At 35.2% G+C, this 25,650-nt stretch overlaps 1 protein-coding gene across 2 annotated transcripts in view; it reads right to left on the bottom strand.

Annotated features, from left to right (window-relative positions):
* The window catches only part of Plxdc2 (plexin domain containing 2), a 431,497-nt gene that overhangs the window by 188,862 nt on the left and 216,985 nt on the right, over positions 1-25,650 (bottom strand). For both annotated transcript variants that reach the window (XM_077802504.1, XM_026402387.2), the window contains 2 exons: positions 20,953-21,099; positions 2,933-3,002 (listed from right to left, as the gene is read on the bottom strand). In XM_077802504.1, the coding sequence (XP_077658630.1) occupies positions 2,933-3,002; positions 20,953-21,099 (217 nt within the window). The remainder of the gene's footprint in view (positions 1-2,932; positions 3,003-20,952; positions 21,100-25,650) is intronic.

The following is a 25,650-nucleotide window of genomic DNA, read 5'->3' as shown; positions in this document are numbered from 1 at the left end:
TTTTAAATCAGTCTGTGTCTGTGTGGAGGGGATGGAGAAAGAGATTTTAAGAAGACGTGGGAAATGGCAAGCAGTGAGGTAAGATGAAAGGGACTGTGGTTTAGAGTGTCCACTTTATTTATTTGCACAGCTTGGATTCACCATGAAAACATTTCACTTTGTTTTTTCCCACATCCAATGTAGAAACAGGTTCAAGAGGAATTTGTAGACACAAGGAGAATTGACAGCTCTTAGAATAGAAACCAATATGTTCCTTCTTAATAATCTCAGCCCTAGCCTATTTGAAATGGCCTGCAATGAACTTTCTTTAGCCTGATATGTGGTTTCTTTTTTTTTTTCTTCCAAGCCTTGCATGGTGGACCACAGTGATTAAATAATTCAAGTTACGGGTCTTGCACTGGCCCCTCTCTTTTTCTACTAAATCCATCCTACTTCAGGCACAATAACCCAAGAATAAAGAATGCTTGCAAGATATCATCCAAATTTCTAATTTTTAAATTATATAGCTCCTGCCATCTTCATTGGACTCTTGTTCCAACCTTCCTTTCAAGATAAAGTGATTATCTTGATAGCCCTCCAAGCATATTCCATGTGGGCTCAGGACTGTCACTTAGTTTGGCATCCCCTTGTCTGGAATGCCCCTTCACACTTCACCTTTTGCAGACTATTTCTTTGCTTACTGAAATTTTATCTTCCTTTAGACCAAGACCAAAGGTGGGCTCTTTCACAAACCTGCTAATTGGTCCAACAAGAATCATCTCTTTTTTTGAGCGAGATCCTGCTCCATGAGCACTTACAGTCAGCCTTCTCTTAATGTTTATTTATGTCTTACTCCTCATCTTAGACTCTAAGCTCTTGAGCAGGAACTAGAACATATCCTTCCAAGTGTACAGTGAAGCTTCTTGTACGGTGTGTCTTAAAGGGGTTAATTGATTAAATGAATGAACAATGGAAAGACAAGCAAGCTATTTATTAATCCGAAAACTTGTACATTAGATTCTGGTTTTATTTTGAAGGAACTCAGGTCTGTTTCTAAGTTACTTCTGCTATCCCCCTTTACATGAGGTATAGAGATTTATATACAGAAGTTCCAGGCTAGTATATTGTAAGTAAAGATGAAAAAAAAGTTATCTTTGTATCAGCATTTTCTCCAAAGAAGACAGAGATCATTCAAGACGTCAGGTTTATCACTATTTGGGGGATCTTGTTGAAGGAAAACGGCACTTTGAAGCAGTAAAGATGAAACAGACATCTGCTGGGTTTGACACCAACCACTCCACTAAGACAAATCATCATCCACATCAGCTGAATCACTGACATGAGGTTCAAAAATAAAACAACTTGAGAAATCGAAAATGCATCTTTTTTTTAAACCACAGTGTGTACAGATTTTAAACACATGATTTAAGAACTCACTTTTTAAAATGCAATGGAACACAGGTAACTTAAACATCAGAAAACAACAATTATCTGTATTCTTTATCAACATGCACACAGTGAACCATGAAGACATAGTCTTTTTGTACTATGATTTGCATATAGTCCTTTTTTTTTAAAAACAAAATGCTTCATAAAGTCCTCTGCTGGACTTTGTAATGTGTGTCCGAAGCTATACATTTTTTTTCACCTTGCTTTGTAAGAGCAGAATAACCAAAGCATCTCATACAAACTTTTGCTACATCCTTCAAAGTACTGTACTGATTCCAATTTTTCTCCACTTTAAGGTATTGTCTTAAATGTCTAGATTTTTCTTTTCAGTGTAGTACAGGTGATTGAACGCAGACCATCATGCATGCTAGGTAAGAGTCACTGAGGTACATCCCCAGTCCTTATTTACTTTATTTTACTTTATTATTATTATTTTATTTGGTGGTGCTGCAGATTAAACCCAGGGTCTTGTGCATGCAAGGCAAGCACTTTACCCACTGAATTGTATCCCCAGCGCCACCCACATTTATTTTTATTTTTTTGGCACTGGAGTTTGAATTCAGGGCCACTCAATCACTGAGTCACATCCCCAGCTCTATTTTTTGTAATTTATTTAAAGATAGGGTCTCACTGAGCTGGCTTTGAACTTAGGATCCTCCTGTCTCAGGCTCCTGAGATGCTGGGATTACAGGTCTGCACCATCATACTCAGCTATCATTTCTTTTTATTTTGAGATAGGGTCTCTGTAAGTAACAAAGTTGTTCAAATTGACTTTGAACTTGAGATTCTTCTACCTCAGCCTCTCCAGTGCTGGCATTATAGGCATCTCATTTAGATTTATCTTCTTAATGTTTATTACTTACCAAATTACAATTAATGACTCAAACTAACCTTTAAAGCTTTATTTAAAATTGTCCCAACCTATTTCTAATACTAATTGCTTTGGTAAGATACTGCTAATTGTCAAACAAACCTCCATGTTTGTGGAGAATAGCAAAACTTTAACAATTCAAACTGGGTTTCAGTGTTGATTTTTAAGACTCTCAAACAAGTTGTCAGTCAACAAAAGTGGCATTATTCGGAAAACACACAGCTCAAACTAATATCCATGGGGTTGTGAGTGTGACGAGATACTCACATTTATCAACTACATACATTAGAACAAAATAAAAATACACCAAAAGCTTAGTTGAGAACATTTTCTCTAGCTGTATTCCAATTTCTGCCATTTGTATAGGCTTATTATATTAAAAAAGTGAATAAATATTTAGAAGGAAAGCAGAGGTGAATCTAAGCTGAACATTATGCTAACTATTTTTACTTTGTGCTAAAAAGTTTTTCCAAAGCTATATTCTCTTAGCTTATAAGTATATCCTCACAACTTTTTGCCACAAGACAATGGTTTTCCCAATAAATATCACTCTTGAAATATGGGATGAATTCAAAGTAATGACTATAGTGAAACTGTAGATTATTTAAGGTGAATGGGTAGAAAACCACTTACCCCCAGTTGCCACAGTGATTTCACGTAGGAAATGGCCATAAAATGGAAAATCGAAGGACAGATTCACTCTCTGCAAGGAACAACACCAGAAAAAAAAATCAATAATGTGCAGAATAGTAAAAGTAAAATGAAGAACCTTTCACTTAAAAAAAAAAACTGATGTTTCTACTTTCCCCCATTATTATTGTAGTTGACCTTTAAAAACTGAATTCTGGATGGTATTAAAGAATATTTTCTGGTAATTGTTTGAAGTATGTGAAAAGATTAAAGTTTTGCTGTTCTGTTGATCTACTCCTAACTCACAAAGACTATCTACATCAAGCTATTCTCTGTACCATCAGTACTGGTTTTAGTTGTCCATTGAACATTAAGTTCTATCACCCTGATCGGGAGTCTTTGTAGTTTGTCTAGTTCCTGCAAAATAGTAGAGTATGTTATATGTCAGACTCATTGAAGGAAAATCAAAAGATTTTTATCTTACACTGTTATATATTCAATTTGTTTTCTATATAGCCCATAATGAAAGATAGCTTCACAGTAGAAAATGTCTTGCACCTACAGATATAGAACTGGAGACTTTTTTGATTTTTAAATAATGAGTTCTCCAGACTTAGTATATTATGTCTATTTTGCAAAAGTACAAAGTTGTATGATAAATAATCCTGGTTACTAGAGAGAGATTTTTATTTGATATAAAGGAATATTAGAGCATCTTAGGAAGTTCATTAATAAATAATGCCCTTCTTATTTTCTAGAAAGGGGCCTGAAAGTTTGGATCTTAATTGCTAAAAGAAAATACACACACACACATACATACACACACTTTCATGCATGTGAGTTTTTAAAAATAACTTTTGTGAAAATTAAAAACCAAAATACAACAAAACACAGATCCTAGCTTTTGCTGTGTGCTCGAAATGATAATGAAGCAGCTATATTATTGCTAGGGAAAAAATAAGAAAACCACTGAATTACAACAACATGATCACCTGAAATAAAATAATCCAAAGAAAAAGTAATTAGCTGGTTTGTAGCCCAATAGCAACTATAAGCTACCTACAGGCTTTTATGTTAAAATTCCACAATTTTTACATTATATCTCTCCCAATACACAAATTTAAAAAAAAAAAACAGAAAAATGTATCTGTTGGAAGTTAGCTGTTTTCCATTTTCTATTTTGCAAATGATTGCTTTTTTTATATCCATCAGAGATTTCTAATGACTTGGCGTGAAATTAATCATTCAAAATTTACAGTGACTTTCAATTAGGTTTTCTTTCCTTTTTAATGAAAGCCACATTTTCATAAAAAGTTTTCTTTTGTGCTGACTAACGGGGACAACCAAACCCATTTTCACTGCGGTACCTATAAAAAGTAGCCACTAATAACACAAAGATGAAAGCTGCAATAGCAAAATCATTCATCTCAAAGAAGTCAGAAATAATCTCATACAGGCGCTTGCTGTACATATGGTTCTCCATCATTCCAATTTGCTTCCATGCTCATCAGTAAACTGGTAAAATTTACACCCTCAAGCATTCTCACCTCACTGCTGGAAATGAGTTGCTTTAAACATCTGTCATTAACAACCTCCATCAAGTACCACCAAAGGATGACCTAGAGAGATATGACCTGAGTTTTCTTAGCCATTGCAACTATTTAAATTTGCTTCAAATTAGATAAAGATACATAAATACTGACATAAATTAAAGATGTTTTCTTGAGAAACAAATAGATTCTCATAGAAAATTTACTAATACACCACCCTTGTATACAACAGGAATAACTGAAATGCTTCCCTGTTGAAGTGAGCTGTTTATCTTAGTTACTGCCATAACCTGCTGCACTCTGATACAGAATAGCAATGGCAATTTAGGAAGACGCTATCTTCTACATAGCTGTGAAATCCATGCATTTCTCTTCAGTCACTATTGACACTTGTCACCCTGTGTAGTTACGATATGGTAGTTATTTCCTCATAACTTGTGTCTTGGCTCCAGTTCCCCTGAAGCGCACTGTCTGGTGTATCACTCCTCCTCTTCATATCATTCAGTCTAGAGTGTCATTGTCACTGGTAATGATATTTTCAGCATAGTGAAAATCAGTTCTAAGACCCACCACTAACTGGCGCCTGCCTCTTTGAAGCTTTCTCTTTTACGCTGCCTGCTCCAGCCAGGTGTAAAGGGCATCTCTTAGTTTCTTGCATCTGCCATTCTTAACCTTGAGCTCTTGTCGTTCCTCATGACATTTCTTCTTACTAGAATAGTCGCTCATCCTTGGTCAGTTATGGCTTCCATGCCGTCAAGCCTTGGTTTAGTTTGGGTTACCTCCCAAATCGACCCAGAAAGAAGGATTTAGGGAAAATATTCTTTTTAGAATGTAATCCTAGAAGGCATTTGCTAAAGGATGTGGGAAATATGAGATTAAATAAAAAGTCAAATAAATAACAAGGTGTGTTACCATTATAGCTTCTTGAGAATCAGCCCCTGTGGAGGCATTAAGAAACAGCAGAGAAAACAACTTGAGATTGGAAATCGCTAGTATGTTACAAACAGCCTCCCACAGTTTCAGTATGGGGAAAAGTATCAATAGGAGCAGTAAATGCAAGATCACAGGAACTTTTTAGCTCAAGACACATGTTCCGGATATCTCTCACCTAACATTCTCAACATACACATACACATCTAAAGCACTGCATAAAGCTCATATTACAACCACTTCAAAGGGAAAATCACTCAGAATGAGTGGTTAAGAATGGCTCCATATAGCTCAGTTGATAGAGTGCTTGCCTTGCATGCAGAAGGCCCTGGGTTCAATCCCCAGCACCAGAAAAATAAAAGAAAAAAAGAATGGCCCCAGTGGGAAACTAGAATATGCACCTAGGTATGGTGGATGACAAAAGCAATGCTTTTTCTTAATTACTGAGATAATAAAACAACGTGATGGGTCACATGTAAAGGGAAAATTTGGAAAGTTGTTATATCATCTAAAAACATACACATACATACACATGACACAGTTAAGCACTAGAACTTCAGGAAGCACTTGGAAACTAAATGTTTACATATTCAACATAATTACTTCTGAATAATCGATCACTACTTTGTCTCAGTGTGGCATGGAAGACATATGTAAGGGGAATGTAAAGGGGTGTTTTATTTGCTTGTTCATTCATCCAGTCAGCCATTGAACAACCATTTATTCATCACCTTGTATACACCAGGCACTGAGTTAGGCACTTTGTGGAGAACTGGAGTAAGTCTCACTGGGTCCCCTCAGTGATGGGAAAGAGCATCATTCAAAGGTAAACAATACAACCATGCAAGGAAGAGTAAGAACAACAGAAGACAATGACCAAGAGCACACGGCAATGGAATGGATCCTTTAAAAGAACCTGTCACAAGGGGAGTGAGAGGGGTATGTGAACATACATCAAGTAAAATTGAAAGAACTTACAAACATAAAGGTTTGGATTAAGTGGGGAAAATCTAGAATGAAGCAGACTTCTCACTTGTTGAATATGAACCACAATGCCATCAGCTGAGAAAGTAACTACAAAAAAAGAGCTATTAGGTTAGTTTTGAGAAATTTGCTGAATTTTTTTTTTGTTATATATCCTCTTATTATATGCTAAAAATTAATTTAAAATGACCCCATACTGTCTAGGAAACAAATAACTCTTCTACAACTAAATAGGTTAACAGAGTCTTGGGCATTGTCACCAAAAGCCATAGTAAATAAAAGAGACATCACAGAGAAACTATGGTGTAAATGAGTGTGGATAACATTTTTAAAGCTCAGAAGTAACATCTTGAACATCATGAGAAACACAATAGAAGTGAGTAAAATTGTTACCTAGTTTCTTATGCTCCAGAGAAAGGGGTTAACTATTGGAAAATGGAGGTGGTAATGGAGAAGGTAATTTTGAGACAAGCAAAAGCAGTACTACTTTTTCACATGGTGCAGGCTAAATTTAGGGATATGGTTTGACAATCTGGTAGAATATACAGAGTCCAGGTGGTTTGATGTAAATTCATGGCAGCTATAGCTATATGTAATTGTGAGCTTTAAAACCAGATGGTGCTTCCATGAAAATGTCCCATTGAACTTTCTGTTGGTCACAGACTATCATGATGGGGGCCAAACGACTAGATTTCTAAGAGTGCCCTCATCCTTTTACCTCTTTTATGTATTTTTTGATGCCCATTGCTATTCAGTTTGAGATTAATTATTATAATCTCCACTAATCTTTTTAATACCATAAAATTATAATCCTAAACATACCCTTTTGTCATTTAACTTCTTTGCTTATTTCTCAGTAGTCTTACAAAGACAAATTAATTAACCAAAGCTTGCAAAACCTTGAAGATAGAAGCCTCTTAATAAGAGTTAAGAATCTAGAGTAGCCATATTTATAATCCTCAAATCCATTTCCATTTTTTGTTTTAAGATAAAATAAAAGCTCAGTATAATAGTATTACATAGAGTAATAAAACTGAATATACTGGTTGGACCAAGTCGCTTTATTTCATCTTTATAAGGCATGATCCTGCTAAAAGCAACTACTGGGTAGAAAATCTAAGATAACAAAGGTTTTCATAATTGCTGATTTCATGGGTTCACGATAGCATAAGATTTATAGAATACAGGGGTTATGAATATACTCAAAAATGAATAAATGTATTAATAATTAATTTTTGCAGACTTATGTTAATCATCTATTTTTATTCATTTAAATAATATTCTGTTTGAGGGACGCATGCTTGTCTCTTGAAAGAGTCAAATAGGTGTGACATTATTAATATTTTTGATAAAGAGATTTATGCTACTTTTTCAAAAAATAATTTCAAAAAGGAGATCAAATAAAATACTATTTTCAGTTCATTTCTTTATGCCCAGTGTAAAATTTGTGATGAATTGCAAAATGTAAGGAAAATACATTTGCTTTATTTACATGGATATTAAATGCTGGATATTGCATGGATATAAAAGTACTCACTTATTTTTATGAAGGTTCATATCTCCAATAAATGTAAATGATTTCACAAACATTACATAAAACCATAATAAATCTAATTTAATTTGGTATGATATTTTCCTCTGAAATGCACTTCACAGTTAACTTTCTTGAAACTAAATAAGGTCCACATAAAATTCATTCACCTACAAATGCTAAGATTATTACAGTTTTATTCCTTTGCTAACCATGACACAGATGTTCCAATCTTCAAAGCAACTAAATGGAACTTTATTTTTTAAATTTCAATCATTATTTTCTAATTTTTGAGTGATATAGCATAATTTTGGAATTGGAGAGAACTGAAATTATATTCCAACATTCTTATTTAGTAGTTTATATGATTTCATAAATTATTTAGCTGTCTTAAATGACAGTTCACTCTTCCATGATGTGTAAGTAGACTTCTTTAAAAGCTTGTTAAAGGGATCAGATAACTGAATTATACCTGGACCTTTATAAACCCTGTGTAAATAATGGTTAACATTAAGTTATGTATGTGAAGTTGCCTACCACTGCAATAATTATTTAAAACTAATTTTCTAAACAAAAATCGCTCTTATTTGATTCCTTAAACATAGCTATAAGTGATATGTTATGTGTTCTTTGTGATACACATATACGTCATCACAACATTTAATAAAAAAGATAAAACCAATGCAGGGAAGTCTCTAACCACATTGGTAAGTAGACAATATATTTCTGAGCAATGCCATGATTCCTGAATTTTTGTTATGTTGAAATAATCATAACCACTGTACTTATTGGTGTTAGGAGAATGGGATCAGCATTTTCAGTGAAGAAATAAACCCTGGCAGGAATCACCTTAACACATGATGCAAGTTAGCACTATCACTAATTAGACATTCTGGCATCATTTATGTCTTCATCTATTTTCTACTGCTATAACAGAAAACCTGAGATTGCATAATATATAAAGAACAGAAAATCTTTTTTCTCATAGTTCTGGAGGTTGGGAAATCAACAGGCTGGCTTCTGGTGAGGGTATTCTTGCTGTATCATCCCATGATGAAAATCAAAAGGGCAATGGAATATGTGTGAGAGTATGTGTGTGTGTGTGTGTGTGTGTGTGTGTGTGTGTGTGTATGAGAGAGAGAGAGAGAGAAAGAGAGAGAGAGAGAGAGAGAGAGAGAGAGAGAGAGAGAGAGAGAGAAACATACCAAATCCACATTTAGAGCAAACATATGATGACTAACCCACTCCTGCCATAATGGCATCCATTCAGGAGAGCAGAGTCCCCATGACTTGGTCACTTCTTATTGGGCCCCATCTCCAAATACTGCAGCCTTAGGGAGTGAGTTCCATCACGTGGATGCTGGAGAACACATTCAAATCTTACCAATATACTTCATGATACAATGCATTAAAGAAAAAAAAAAAAGAGACCATTCCCATTTCCTTCTTCCTAAAAGCATTTAATCATGAAGAAACAATAGAGACCCCAAACCTGGGACATTATACACAATAATTGGCCAATACTCTTCAAAAGTGTAAGTTCATGAAAGACAAAGAGAGACAGAGGGACTGTCATAGATTAGAGGAGAAAAGAAATGATGAATAAATGCAAAGTAGTTCCTATATTGGAGCCTGAATTTTTTTTAAAAAAGGATAATTGGGGAATAACAAGCAAAATTAGAAAAAAGCCTGCAGAATAGTTAAGAGTATGGTAACTGCAGAATAGTTAAGAATATGGTACCAGTGTTAATGTCTTGGAATTAATCATTATACTGTGGATATATAGAGTATTAACATTTATGGAGCTAAGGGAATGTCTTGGAATGTTCTGGAAGCTTTTTATAATCTTAAAATCATTTCAAAGCAAAGCTTTACCAAAAACAAAACAAACAAACAAACAAACAAAAAGAGCTATATTAGGTAACAAAACCAAGATTTCAGTCTAAATATAATTGACTCCAAAACAGAGTCTTGACAACTACATATTCGTATCTCCCTTCTATTATACTAGGTGATTCATCTCCCCTCCCGCCCATTCAGGCCTTTAATAACTGTGTTTTCTACTAGAACCATTAATATTTTCAGGCCTTCATGTTTGTGGTCCTGGTAGACATAACAATTTAATTGTTGGCACTTTGTGCCCGCCTGTAGGTCAGCTGATGGCACTGCAGACATTCCTACGTGTTTGCTGAATAGAAGAAGGAAAGCAAGAGCATGAATGTCCAGTATGCCCTAGGGACAGAAAATCTACTCAATTGCCCCATCACCTGTTTCTTACCCTGCTTTGTCCTGATTTCTCTTAAAACAAAGTAATAATGAAACAATTAGAAAGCACACAAAAGCACAAGGCCAACACCACCAAAACAGAAAATCTGAGAAAAGTAAAGAGCCAGTTTCTCAAATCAAAAATATAGGGTCAGCTAGGCATGATGGCCCACTCTTATAATCTCAGCAGCTCAGGAGGCTGAGGCAGGAGGATGGTGAATTCAAAGCCAGTCTCAGCAATGTAGTGAGGTCCTAAGCAACTTAGGGAGACCCTATCTCTAAAGAAAAATATTGAAATGGCTGAGGATATGGCTCAGTGGTTAAGCACCCCTGGATACAGTCCCCAATATCCACCAACCAGAAAGCAAAACCAAAACAAAATAAACAAACAACAACAAAAACAAAGTCCCAGGAAAGAACAGAGCACAGCACAGGCGGAGCCACACCATTTGGGTGCCACCTGAGCCTGGTGGTAAAGTGTGCTCACTTTGATCATCAATGATTGCCCAGCCTCCATTACTCAATTTTTTTTTTTTTTTGGATATTAGGGTATCAGAGGCTTCCATTTTTTCAAGGACAGAGCCAGGGGTTTATTTTCTGAACTTTAAAAGCCATTTATTTTCTTTTCAAAATTTCTCATTGGTTATTGTGACTTTCTATCAAAAAAAAAAATAACTGGAATAACTTCACTTAAAAGTAATATAAATTTCCAGGTAGTAGAATGGTATAAATATAAGTGCCATCATGTGCAGCCTTATGTTTTATCAGCTACAGACCATCAACACAACAGTAGTCCCCTAAGATTAAGCCATTTAACTTTGTTGTAAATACACTACAATGTTGGCACAATGACAAAATTATCTGAGGACACATTTCACAGAATAATTCCCTTTGTTCAGTGATGCATGACTGAATAGACCCATGGATGGAAAAATGTAAATTGGTAGGTTTCTACAACAAGCAAATATTAGAAAGGATAAAACATGGGGAGACAGGTAAGTACGGACTAGAGCATTGCAAACTTCTTTTGCTATTATTTTGTGTAAAGCAAGAACCTGCTTCCAGGTCATAAATGAGCCTCTGGGAGTCGATAATAAAATAGTGCAGTGGGCAGGATAATTAGTAATGCTTTTACCATGTAGGTTTTGAAAAGAAAAAAAATGGAATTCTAACCAATTCTCACACTCTGGGAAGAGTCAACAGGACATGGGTAGTTAATCCAGTGACTGAAAACACTGGAAACCCTAATTAAAAGATCAAAATGTTCATGGAAAAGAGCTAATCAATATGCAAATATACAGACAGGGAACTGGCTACTTCTTTCCCAAACACAGTCCATCAATGGCATTGATTTTCTGAGTTGGAGATTCTAACCTGATCAGCACTTTTTTTCAGAGCAAAGCTAAATATTTAATCAGCACCACCTATGGAATGACCCTCTTCAAAGGAATATTCATACAGTGGACAACAAAATGTAAACATTTTGATGTTACCTGATGCTAGCTCCTCTAGACTTGAGATGAAGTGAACCCTTACCATATCTCACCTTGCATGGTTCTCAGCAAGGTGAGACTCCGTGAAAATTCTTGCCTATACTTGCAAATCATTCAAATTAGCAAGGGGGATATTTATTATCAGGCAAAGTTCAGAGAATCACTGTCCAAGAAAAAGTGCATCAGAATTTTATAAAGTTACTTCTGGATTTTTCCCACTGCTCTAGTAGCCAGGTAGTGGACTTCCCCAGGCTTCTCAAATCTGAGTGTGCAAATGAATCACTTAGGGCTCTGGTTCAAATTCAGATTCAGATGGTGAGGTGGTGGTGGTTTGAAATCCTGCATTTCTAACAAACCCTCAAGGCTGCTTACTCTCCCTCTGGCCTCTGGATTCTAAGGCTCTATGTAATATAAATGGATTTTGAAGCTCTAAAACCATTGCTTTAAGAAAACTCTGGCAAGTGTGACATGGGTTAAAAAGCTGAATAGATTCGTTTCTGGATAACATCATCTCACTTTATTTATTTGGTGGCACTTACATGGCCCGGAATTTTCCATCAAAGGAACTGAAGTGTAGAGGTACCTACTAGCCAAGCACCTTTAAAGCAATGACTTGCAAAACCTTTTTTCAGCCTGAGTACACATGGGGGATGTGGCAGTTTTGTTACTTCCTTGGCCAGTGATCCTCAAACAGGGCAGAGCAGCAAAATATTCCTATGAGTTTATCATTTACAGCTTGAAAAAAATCCTTCCTGTCCTCAGTTGATAATAATCTTTTCTTCAGGGAACACACTCTCTAATTTCCAGTCAGTGGCAAATGACTGTTTTAAAATTAAACATTTGCATGATGATAATTATTATAAACATCTTTAACATGGTACCATGTGCTATTTCAATGTTGTATAAATGTTAAACCATTGAACCCTAATGATCACCTTGGGAGGCAAATGCTGTTATAATTTCCATTTAACAGATGAGGAAAGTGATGAGGAAAGAGTAAATGACATGTTCAAGGTCACATAGCTAAGTAGTTGGCAAAGTAGGGACTCAAATCCAAGCATTGTGGTTCTACGTCTCTGTGTATCAAGAGTTCAGCTAGTTACCCATCAACTGAGAAAAGGTGAGTGACATTTATCTATTGACATTTTCTCCAGAGCTCTCATGGATAACAGAGAATATATTAGATTACCTTGCATGACTCTCCATTTTTATAAAAAAGGTGTCCATCTTCCTCAAATGGAGAAGTGAGATTAAACTGCCATGAAATATGATGAAATCAAGTATGATTTTTTTCTTTTTTAATAAGGTAAATTCTTATTTTGGGAAATTGATACTTTGCTAGATGCATACAAATTAATCACTGTGGATTTCATAGGCATCAACCTTCAAGGCTCCCTAAAGATCCCTCCGGGTCTAAAATTTGATTCCTGACTTCAGGAAAAGTTACAAGGGTAACTTAAATGAATAGTAACATATATCTACTTATGTATTAATGTTAAATAGTTATTTGTACTAAGTTCGTCATTTTAAGGTATAAAGCCCGTTTCTCTGGCACAAAGAGAAATAAAATCCACTTATTATAATCATGTTAGTTTTGTGGAAGAGAAAAATGTCAGAGCCTTTTCCCTAATAGGCGATCAAATAATAGTCTGGAAAGAGCAAATGCATCTCAAAATTGGTAAATGACTTAAGTCTAGCAGTAATAGTAAAATGAATCAATGATAGGATTTATAAATATTTAATTACAAAGTAGTGCCATAACATCTCATTAAAATCTACTGTTATGTAGTAGGCAGGACAGAGATAAATATCATAATCATTTAGTAAAGAAAAAAAAAGAGACCTTTCTCTAGGTCTCATAGATTATAATGACCTTAAATTTGGATCTTATGGTATCTTGCTTTTGATCCCTTGTTACTTTTAAACAACTAAACTGGTTATCACTTTTGAAATTTACAGCTGTTTCCTAGGAGGTTGAAGAATAGACTGAGCTTATTAAATATTAGAAAAAAATCCATTGACGTTTATAACTATGGGAATTATCTGAGTATTTAGAGTTCGATAAGAATAAAAATATAAATAGTATTGAAAAAAATATTGCATTATATTATAACAAGTACATTTCTGCTATAGATTGGGTGTGGAATGTCTCCTCAAGTGACAAAGTGACAAAGGCTTAGTACTCAGATGGGCCCTATGAGAGGTTATGGAAATTGTTAAGAGGTTGGGCCTTACTGGTAGAGAGGAATAAAGTCATTGGAGGCATGACCTCAAAGGGCATAATGGGTGGGACAAGACCACTACCCCAGATTACAACCTTTGGCTAAAGTTTGTTATTTTTGGCTGTCTGAATGGAAGGCTCCACTCAAACTTGGATGGCCATATACTCTGTTGTTACCCCAGGTTTCCTTGACTACCGTAACATTAGAACCTCAGCTAATTGTTGTGAATCCAAGCAATTATTTTGTTTTAAGAAACAAGGAAAAACTCAAGTTCACAACACATTTCATCATCCCATTATGAAAACAAGAAAGTTGTAGACTTTCAACTGAGTCAGAGAAAGAGAACAATCTAGGGGGACTCTTCAATGAAAGATTAGTTCCCCATCAAAATAGTATAAAAACCCCCAGACAGAGAGCCACCCATGAGACCCTCTTTGGAACCTCTCCTGTGCTATGAAAACTCTCCTTACTTGCTTCTAATAAATTTGCTACTGAATTCTCACCCTCCCTCATCTGCATACTTCATTCTTTGGGAGCCTGAGACAAGAACTCCCCAGTGCTCACCTGATTCTGTTACAATGGGACTCCAGGTCCTTCTTTTTCCTTGTTTTTTTTTTTTTTTTTTTTTTTTTTTTTTTTTTTTTTTTCCTAGCCCTCAGCAGATGAGCAGTATCCTCCACTGAAGCTCCTACCATGATGTCCGGCCTCACCACAACCCCCAAACCAACTGAGTCCACCAATAATATTCAGTGCACTGAAACCACGAGGCAAACCAAACCATTCCTCTTTATAAGAATATTGTCTTAGGTATCTTGTTACAGTGGTGGAAAACTGATGAACATAATTTCTTTATATATTTAAGAATCTAATTTAACCATTAAGCTATAGAGACACATGCATATACATAAGTGATCCCAGTCTGTCATTCAATTAGAGAATAATCCGACAAACAATGGAAATGAGGCCAGGGTGATGAAAGGTGGGTGTCTTACTGGAAATGAAGCAACAGCAAGATTATTCAACCAGTTAAAAATAAAAAATGAATAAAAGCAACCAACTTAGACGCTGTAAGCAGAACTCAGAGAAAAATGCGTGGTCTAGACAATAGCTTAATAGAAATAACAAATCAAATTTTCTTTCAAGTTAATTGTTTAGAAAATAAGCCATATCAACAGATTTTTTTGATGCACGGAAAAAAAAGTTGAAATGCTGCAATATGAGAAAATAATCAACTAAAGTCACCAGATGCAGTCAAGTTTAGCTCTCTGAACATAAGCATTATGCAAATGTAAGACCAGTGGGAATGCTAATTGAAGCAATATTTTCCTGAAGGTGTGAAAGAAAACAACTCCAGAAAACTTAACTTTTGTAATGAAGATTTATGTGTACATTCAAGAGTCAGAGAACTCCATCAAGGACAATTTAAAAAATTGAAACAACCACCACATCCAATTTAAAAATTTGAAACAATCACCATGTCAAAATTGATACCAGTTTCATCAAACTCTTTACCTGTATTATGATAAAGAGAGTGAGATTGACGAAGAGGAGTGCTTCAAAGATTTCATTTTGCAAGTGTTCTTTATTTAAAGAATCAATCTACCCACTGACATGGAGAAAGAATAATAATAAAAAAATAAGCCAGAGGATGTTTATGTCTGGAAAAGAACACATCGGCAATTGCTTGGCCACAAATAGTGCATATGCATATAGATATTAATCTATATCAACTATGTCCATCCATCTATCTGACCATTGACTGCATACTTATATCCCATCCATTCATCCATTTCTATCTATCTCTCTGAATGACTCCCTTGACTATGTCAAATTCCTCTAGCTGCCTTCTCCACCAGGCCTCAACCTTCGGACTTATTTGGTGTCAATTTTGACATCACTCCATTTTAGCAAAAGCCCTAAGTCATTTTAGCAAGAATTCCCCTCCATCATATCTGATTACCTTCTGACAAACATTCTTTGGTTGGCCAAACTATAGTCAGGTTTCTGAAAGTTCTGCTAGGCCCATCTGTGTACTTACACATAAAATCCAGTTTTAGCAAAAAATGCCACCAACAAAAACTCAGCTGTGTCAGTTTGCAAGAACCCACTCCCCATCCTTACCCTCAATAACTTATCAGGTTCCTTATCCTCCACTATATTTAAGGTGATGTCTGATCACCCTAGCCTGGCTTCAGCAAGAATTCCACAGGTCAGTTTAGCTGGTGTTCCCTTTACTCCTGGATGTTACTTTTTGGTAATTTTCTGTCTACTGACCCCGACTCTCTGCTCCTTGGCTAAAATTCCTACTTGCCCATGCTATGTTCAGAATTGAGCACAGTTCTATAGCTATACCTCTTCCCATTGTGAATAAAATTAGCACTGAGCAAAATTAGTCTGGACTGCTTTAACTACTGTCAGGCTCTGGCTTTTCTTTGACATGGTTGATCACTATTATTGTAAAGAATTAGGATTTTCAAATAACCTTGCTCTACAATATCATATTCTTCCCAGGTTTTTCAGTGTGCTTTCATAACATATTTCATTTTTATTCTCAGGATAGCACTGGGGTAGAGGGAGTCAAGACAGGCATTTTTACCTCTTACTAACAAGTTATAAAATTGAGTTGCAGAAAGGCCAGAATCCAAGATAATAAGTGTTTGAGCCAATGCCTTATCACTTCTAACCCCAGATTCCTTCTATCAGGAAAGGGATAGTTCTCTGGGAGCTGTGAATCAGAATGTCACTGGCAGTTTCAGAAGACATAATAATTCTAATATGTCCAAATTTGTGATCATCGATAAGTTAAATAATATGGATATAGAAGTACAGAGGAAAAATCACAAAACTGTGGACTAGAAAAGATCCAGAGAGAGGAAAAGAAACAAGACCAGGCTGGTTTTCAGGTTTATAGTCAAAACTTCTAGATCTGCAACCTGATAACTGTCATGTCTTTGAATGAAGAACAAAGTACTCAATAATTATAAGAATTTTCATATAAAATGCCTGCCTTATTGCTTGCCATATGGGAAGGACTCTTAGAAATTTTTCACTTTCCTTTCTTTATGTAGTCATACTCCTTGCTTCAATTTGTCAATTGCCAAACTAGATTTTAACATCTGCTTTTTCTGCAATAGTGATTTAAGAAATGCTATTTAAACAAAAAGAACAATGGACAGATTTAAAGGAACATAAAATAAAATTCTGGGATGTATGTGTGTAACCTAAGTACTAAGGATTATAATTCACATTATAAAAAGGGAAGAAAGAAAGAAACTCAATGTGTTTTGGCATGGCAGACATGTGAATAAAATGATTTCTAAGATTTGCTCTGCTCTGGAAAGATAGTAATGTGGATGGGGACACTCTGACTTTATTTCCACCCTTGTCTTTCTGCAATATTAATCCAAGGTTCCAAAAGACTGTTTGGACCACAGTTAATAGATAACAAAGATAAAGGAGGAGTTTTTCTCTAAAATATCCTGTTCCCAAGGAGACATTTCCTACACCCTCTTCTCGCCCATTCCTAGGGAGACAGTGGGGAGCTGGAGAGCCACCTCTTGGGGGAGGTCAATTTTCCTGCTTTCTCCTGCCACCTCTTGCTCACAGAGAGCTGGATTGGTTAGCTAACCCTGGGTCTTTCTCTAACCAAATCTTTTCTTGCAGTCTAATCTGTTGACAGAATGCATGCCCCTGAGCACACAAATTACATCACTTTGTGATAAGATTTGAGAAACACCCCCCTTCTTTTCCTGAGGGAAAATAATTTAAATCCTGTTTCCAGCCAAAATAGGAGAGAGCTTTGCATCAAGAATTTTGTCTATTAAGAAATAAGCAAACCTAATCAATAAAGTGGACCCATGTTACCCATTTAACATTTTTTTTCCTGTGCTTAAGGCATTCAGTAACATCAAAGGGAAGAGTAGCTATGGTTTTGTGCACATGCCGTGTGTACGTGTGTGTGTGTGTGTGTGTGTGTGTGTGATGTGTCCAAGGGAGAGCATGTATGAGGGCCGAACTGAGCCCTCTGGCCATGTGACTACTCTAATACTACAATTCTGTCATCATCTCTAACAACCTGATTCATTTGGAGGAAGGAATAATGAAAATGGATTAGAGAGCCAGGCAGGGCTTGAACAGTGGGGTGGTCAACCGTGGAAGTATTGAAACATGGATTTCTCTGTACAACTCTGGAAGCTCAGACAAATTATTAAAGAGAAAATGTGTTTAGGAAATTTTTTAAAAATTCTAGTAAGTAAATTTATTAAAATTTTAAGATATATAATTTATTTAAGTGTAGGTTTCCAAGATTTTTATGAATAAAAAAGAAAAAAAGAAAGGAAACTAAGTCATTATATCAATCATATTGCAATAAATCAAAGTGTGTGTCCACATGTGCCTGGGTGTGTTTTTGTGCTTGGGTATGCTTGTAAGTGTGCTTTGTGTGCATGTGTATGGGTACTTCTATAGGTATGACAAAGTGGGTATAGAACTGATTTATAACACTAAAATATTAGCTTCAATACACATGAAAACCCAGCCACATCAACATTTATCGCAGCTCAATTCACAATAGCTAAACTATAGAATCAACCTAGGTGCCTTTCAATAGATGAATGGATTAAGAAAAATGTTGTACATACATACAATGGAATATTAGTCAGCCCTAAAGAAGAATAAAATTATGGCATTTGATGGTAAATGGATAGGGCTGGAGAATATTACGTTAAGCTAAATAAGACAATCCCAAAGAACCAAAGGCCAAATGTTTTCTCTGTTATGTGGATGCTAATTCACCACAAGAGTGGGACTTAGGGAAGAAAAGAGGCACTCTGGATTTGGCAGAAGGGAGTGAAGGGAAGGGAGATAATCTGAGGGTAGGAAGGATAGTAGAATGAATCAGACATTATTACCTTATATGCCTATAATTAGACAACTGGTGTGATTATATACCATGTAAAACCAGAAGAATGAGAATTTATACTCCATTTATATGCATTCTACTGTCATTGATAACTAATTACAGCAAGTTTTAAAAAATACACATGAAAAAGCAAGAAATCAAGGAACAACAATGACAGGGTAACTCAAAGAAAGGTTTCTAACAATTATATTAAAAATTAATGCATGGAATACCAGAAACATTACATTACAAGAAGAATATCCTTCTATTTCTGTTTAGGCCGGCCTTGGGATTTGAAAGCAACCATGTCACTCCCACAGTCACAAAAAGAATGAATGGATCCTCTAAATCATCATAACTCTTCCTGAGACAACCAGAAAACTGAGGTCACGAGACAACCAAAAAACCTATCTCAGAGAGAGAGGGAAAAATAAATCTCTTTAAGAACAGACAGGACACACAATCTTCCTTAGTTTTTGGAAAGCAGAGAACTCACTGATGGCCTTATCAGTGTGTAAGAAGAGATCAGCTCACATTTTAACTGATGAACTTTCCTCTGCCTGTAGCTATCACCCACAGTGACTGACAACCAGACTAGACTGCATCATAGAATCCCCACGTGGACAACTAAACATTCAAACTCCAGGAAGTGTTTTTTACACTAGTAGGCATTGTCTTTTAATGGGAAGGCAGCCAATTACAACAAATTCTGGGTTGGCATTGTCCTAATCTTATCTTTCTCATTTTTTTAAAAATTTTTCTTTTAAAGATCTGCTCTAAATCACACAGTGATTCATTTCTGAATCAATCATCTTACCTGGGGTTGCCTGGCAAAAAAAAAAAAAAAAATGTGCTCTACATTGAAAGTTCTATGACTCATCAGGGAGAACTATAATTAATTTCCATTTAACTCTTTCAAGCTGATCTCCTAGCAGAGGAATATCTGTATATAAACAATGAAGTCTATTGCCAATTTTTTTATATTGAACATTTATGAAATCAATGCCTTTCTAAATAACTTCAACCACTGGCTCCATTAATTCTACCTTTATATAAATAATGATAATAGCATCCAGGAGACTAAATTCCCTTTGTTTTCACTTGAAGCCATACTAAACTGAAGATGATGTGCCAAAGGAAACTTGAAAATGCTAAATTAGGCATCTAATAAAAAATGATGATCAAAGTGCATTCCATGATCAAAATGTGACCAATTTTACACACACATTTTGAGCAAGGGCTTGACCATCTGCATGACCATCCCAACTTCACCACTTACCAGCTGGACATTTGGGTAGGTTCTCTGACATTTCCAAGACTTAGTTCTCAGATCTGCAGTTACTAAATGTTAGTAATATTTAAATCATAGGATTATTGCAGAGATTGAAAAAGGTTGGCACACAGGATAGGATATCTATTACTGTGTAAGGTCAGGAGATATCTTGGCTGGTATGAATATTTCCTTTTATCTCTGCTTAACAGATGCCAAAGCAGTTACTCAGAATAGCTAAATCATTTATTGAAGGAAACAAGGCCAGTAAATAAGGGGCCCAGGCTTACAATGATCATATTAATGCCTCCCAGATTTTAGTCTTTCCCTTTATATTGAACTTTTTCACTTAAACCTATTATTTGGTCTACATGTGTTATTTAAATCACTAATGATTTTGGTTAAATCTTTTCCAAAACCAAGAACAATAAACCCACATCAAATGGAAGCCAACCAAAGTCAAGTCATTTTTTTAACCTTTATTTTATTTATTTATTTTTATGTGGTGCTAAGAATCGAACTCAGGGCCTTGCACATGCTAAGCAAGTGCTAAACCACTGAGCCACAATCCCAGCCCCCAAAGTCAAGTAATTTTTAAAAATAGCTCCATTGAATCATGAATTATAAAATTAAAAATAATAGAAGGTGAACTTTAATTTTGAATCCCTGATTAAAGGTTTGTTCAACTAATGGTGGCAATACAAAACAATCCTCTTATTGTCTTTAATTTTTATGCAGTTATTGATGTATATTGCAGTTACAGAACTGAAAACACTTGGAAAATGATTACACAGACCAGGCCATATACCAATTCATATGCCAATTAATCCAACAAACTTTGTAGTGGAACAAAAGAAACCCTAATGCCAAGCACTTACTGCAGCTTGCCGATGAGTATTGGAGAGTATTCCATGAATCTTCACTTTGTCTTTCTCCATTTGGTCTATGTTCACCCACAAATCCCGGCTGGCAGAGTCAGATGGGCCATATATCCGAGATATATAGTAATTGTGATCTGTATCCTCCTGAAAAATAAAGAAGAATTTATATCAAGAACTTAAATATTGTTCCTAAAATTCTCTTTAAAAATTCTATTGATATTAGTAGTTTTAGTCTTCAAAAGAACAAAATACTATTTAATCATAAAGAAAGTGAATTAAGATGATGAAAATAATATACAAAAAATTAGCCATCCTCTTTAGGAGTCACTGTTAATTAATAAAACTTACAGCCAAATATATTTTCTGTGTACAGCTGTCTTTTCTACCACAATAATATTGAATCTGATTGCTGCCCAAACAAAAGACATCTTTTTTAGAAATATTTACTAGAAGTCTGAGCTATAATTACTATTGAATGACAACAAATTGAAATTTCTTTTCATTAAAAATAAGCTTATTGCAAGGCCTGTGTTCAGTTAATGGCTCTAAAAAAATAAAGAATATGCATTTCCCTTTAATCTGTGTTATGAATTTCTCTTCTCATTTGGATCCTCATTATTAGCATCACCATGGTGTCTTTCACAAAGCTTTTATTTTTTGTTTCCCACTCTATAAAGCAATTACAATATTTAAAAAAAGTAATTTTGATGAGGAACATCCAGAACAAATCATACAATTCTTGGCTAATTATGATTGCATTTTTAAATCATAAAAACACAATTGTGCTTATCAATTTGAGAAGTCCCTAAATAGAATACACCTTAAGACATTTGGATAAATGTAAGAAAAATGTTGATTGAATTGAACGACTATGATTTGAATAATAAAGATTGGGATATCAATTCTTCCCAATGCATTTATTAAGTGCTAATGAAATAAATTACAAGTATTTTTGAAATTTGATCTAAACAAAAATCCTATATACTTTATCAGAAGTCATCTTATATATATGTATATCATTATATATATGTACATGCACTATATATATATACATATGTAAATAATATCATTGACTACAGAAAGGAAAAGAATATTCTACATAGTATTCTAAAGGGATTTTTGCCTCTTGACTAAAATAAATCATAGGACCCCAATGCAAAGGTGGAGAACAGTGATTAGATGTTAAAAGAGAGGGAACTTTTTTCTTCCTTGATAAACATTATAGGTAAACCTCCAACCAGACTTTGGGTATTGCATTCAAATGTTGTGTATGCCCACATGGAAGAAAAAGAAAGTCAGCAGAGAAAGAAGAAAAAATATGAGAAGAGAGCAGGAATAGGATGCCAGGCAGCCCAAGGGAGATTCCAAATCTTTGTGGGCTTTCAATCCCTGCCTTTTAGAACATCATGGCACTGACTCTAATCCTTTGGGTTCTGTGAGACAAAGAGCATGGCAGTTTGTGCCTTCATATTCAGCCCTCCTTGCTGTCCTGTGCTTCACCACTGGAACATCAGGTTTGAATAACAAGGAAGGTGGGCACCTTCCTTGATATGAGCACACACCACTTTGCACATGTGCTAAGAGAGGCCTATGGGCAAGATGCTCAAGAGCTTAGGTAGGGAGGAAGTAACTTCCATTATCCGGACTACTGAGATATGTATATGTGAGACTTGGAAGTGCTACCTGTTTTGCTGCCACGTGGAGGCCCTACCAGAAGATACAGCAACACATACAAATACATAGAATAATAAACATGGCAAAGGAAAAGCCAGCTCTCTGATCAAGTGTATCTAAGTGTGCTCTACTGCTGAACCTGTTCAATCTCTTTTACTTTTAAATCACACGAAGTTATGTGATTGTCAACGAAAGGAATCCTTGCTGAAAACCAGCTTTCTCTTACTTGAAACCAAACTCCAGCAAGGTTGATTAAGGCAACTTGAACAGATTTGTAAGTCTGCATGACAAACATCTCTCATTTAATTCTAGTATTTCTAGGTAATCACACAGCAGAAATGGAAGCTTGTAAAAAACTTGCCAGAAATCATCAGGGGTGAATAACAAAAGATGTTTCATTTAATGTTAAATGAGTGGTATGGAAGAATGGCTTTCAACATTGAGTTGCAATAAAAAAATTAAAATATTTTATCGCTATTGCTGGTATTATTATAAAGAGTTCAGCAGCACTAAGGTCAAGGATATACTCTTTAGGCAAATTAAAAAATATATTTTATGATGCTGCCAAATTCTCATATAATTACTAACTCATAAAATTTCCAACTTGCAGAATGGAATTCAGTATAATTTTAAAGTCAATATTAGTAAAAAAAAAAGTAGCCATTTTTCTTAATCCCTGAATCTCTGCAATGAGTCAATAGTCTTGAAATTATCATAAAGAATACCATTGTATTAAAATAATGAATTATATGCAATATGCACATAAACCTTTATCCAATTACAATGAATTTCACTCACATGGCTATGTGAAAATACACTTCCATGTTTTACTTAAATCAGAGCTGCCCAAACCAATATCCCATCTTTGAACATATTAAAAAACTGAAGACTAGAACTTGGTATTTGATTTTTCTACCCCAAGCTTGCCAAGTTGTCATAGCAACTTTTTTTCCAAGACAAAGACAACTTACTGTTTACCTAAGAATGTAGACATACAAATTGTGAAATTCCAGAGAGGTGTTCGGCTCAGATATTCAGAAAAGCCATACACCAGACATCCATCCAAATGTGATATTTTAGCCCTGCTAAATTATTCAAAACACATCTTATTCTTTTTTAGGAGTAATGGTATTTAAAGAGTTGTCAAAAGCCATTCTGGACACAACGATTTTTATTTTCTATTTGAAAGCAAACTATTTCTAATACCAAAGAATATAAAACAAAACACTACTGTGATAGGCCCAGTTGCCAATTCATTTAAGAAACTAACTGCTACTGAAAGTAGATGGCACAGTGGGTGGTGAAAATCCCATCAATTCAGGTTTCTCAAAAATGGCTGGAAATGTGCAGCTGTAGAGGAACAGAAGACATAAACCAAAGATACAGAAGGCAAATCATCTGTCAATCAGGCTACTTGATTTCTACTGCAAATGATCTCTTCTCTCATGGGTACTGAGATGATTTTATGAAACTTAATTTTTTTCAGATGCCTCACATTGTTGGCTTATGTAGCAAAACATTTGAACTCCACATCCATTTCATTGAGGACTTAAAAACTATCAAGACCATACTGTATGACCATAACTGTCCTAGTTATTTCATATGTATGGATATATAAAAGTTCTTGGATAAAGTTATTTAACACTGAATTAACTACCTCTTCAAGAGTGCTCCATAATCAATAAGGGGGAATGCGAATTTGAATGGTTCTTGCCAGATGTTAATAAATACATTACATTCTTACAAGAATGATTTCACAAAGAATATGTATTTCACTTTAAAATAATGCCTTTTTTTTTTACTTGGAATGCTCTAATAGGGCATTGATTTTTTAAATTCTTCTAGTTTGTTTTATATGAAAGAAGAATGCATTACAGTTCATATTACACATAGAGAGCACAATTTTTCATATATCTGGTTGTATATAAAGTATATTCGTACAATTTGTGTCCTCATACATGTACTTAGGGTAATGATGTCCATCTCATTCCATCATCTTTTTATCCCCATGCCCCCTCCCTTCTCCTCCCACCCCTTTCCACTCACTAGAGTTTCTATAATACTCCCATGCTCCCCCTCCTAACCCCACTATGAATCCTTCTCCTTATATCAGAGAAAACATTTGGCATCTGGTTGTTTGGGATTGGATAATGTCACTTAGCATTATATTTTCCAACTCCGCCCATTTACATGCAAATGCCATGATTTTATTCTCTTTTATTGCTGAGTAATATTCCATTGTGTATATATACCACATTTTCTTTATCCATTCATCTACCGAAAGACATCTAAGTTGGTTCCATAGTTCAGCTATTGTGAATTATGCTGCTATAAACATTGAGATGGCTGTGTCCCTATAGTACGCTGTATTTAAGTCCTTTGGGTAGAGACCAAGGAGAAAGATAGCTGGGTCAAATGGTGATTCCATTCCAAGCTTTCCAAGGAATCCCCCTACTGCTTTCCATATTGGCTTTACCAATTTGCAGTCCCACCAGCAGTGTATGAGTGTGCCTTTCCCCCCACATCCTTGTCAACACTTATTGTTGTGTTCTTAATAGCTGCCATTGTGACTGGAGTGAGATGAAATCTTAGAGTAGTTTTGATTTGCATTTCTCTAATTGCTAGAGATGTTGAACATTTTTTTTATATATTTGTTGATTAACATAAGATATCAGCAAGTCCCAAGAAAATCTGAGGTAAAATTTTGGATACTACAGAATTTTCTGGTGAGGTTTCTCATAGATTTCATAGAGAAGTCCTACAGGTATCTAGAAAGACAAATCAAATTTCCAAAAGAGAGAAAAAACATAGCATTTAGGGAAAATGATGTCTATAGAATTCAGAAAATGAAATTGTGACTTGAAGAATTTTTTGCTCAATGAAATTGTAATTTAAGAATAAAGGCAATAGATTTCTGATACATCCAAATTCACAGTAAATATATCACCAATTAGAACTTCTTGAATATGTAGTACCTGCTTACACAATCAAGTAAACTCAGGGACTAATCAAATTTCCTAT

Source organism: Urocitellus parryii, chromosome 9 (genome assembly GCF_045843805.1).
Source record: "Urocitellus parryii isolate mUroPar1 chromosome 9, mUroPar1.hap1, whole genome shotgun sequence".
Classification (NCBI taxonomy): Eukaryota; Metazoa; Chordata; class Mammalia; order Rodentia; family Sciuridae; genus Urocitellus; species Urocitellus parryii.
This window is presented reverse-complemented; position numbering and strand designations above follow the sequence as displayed.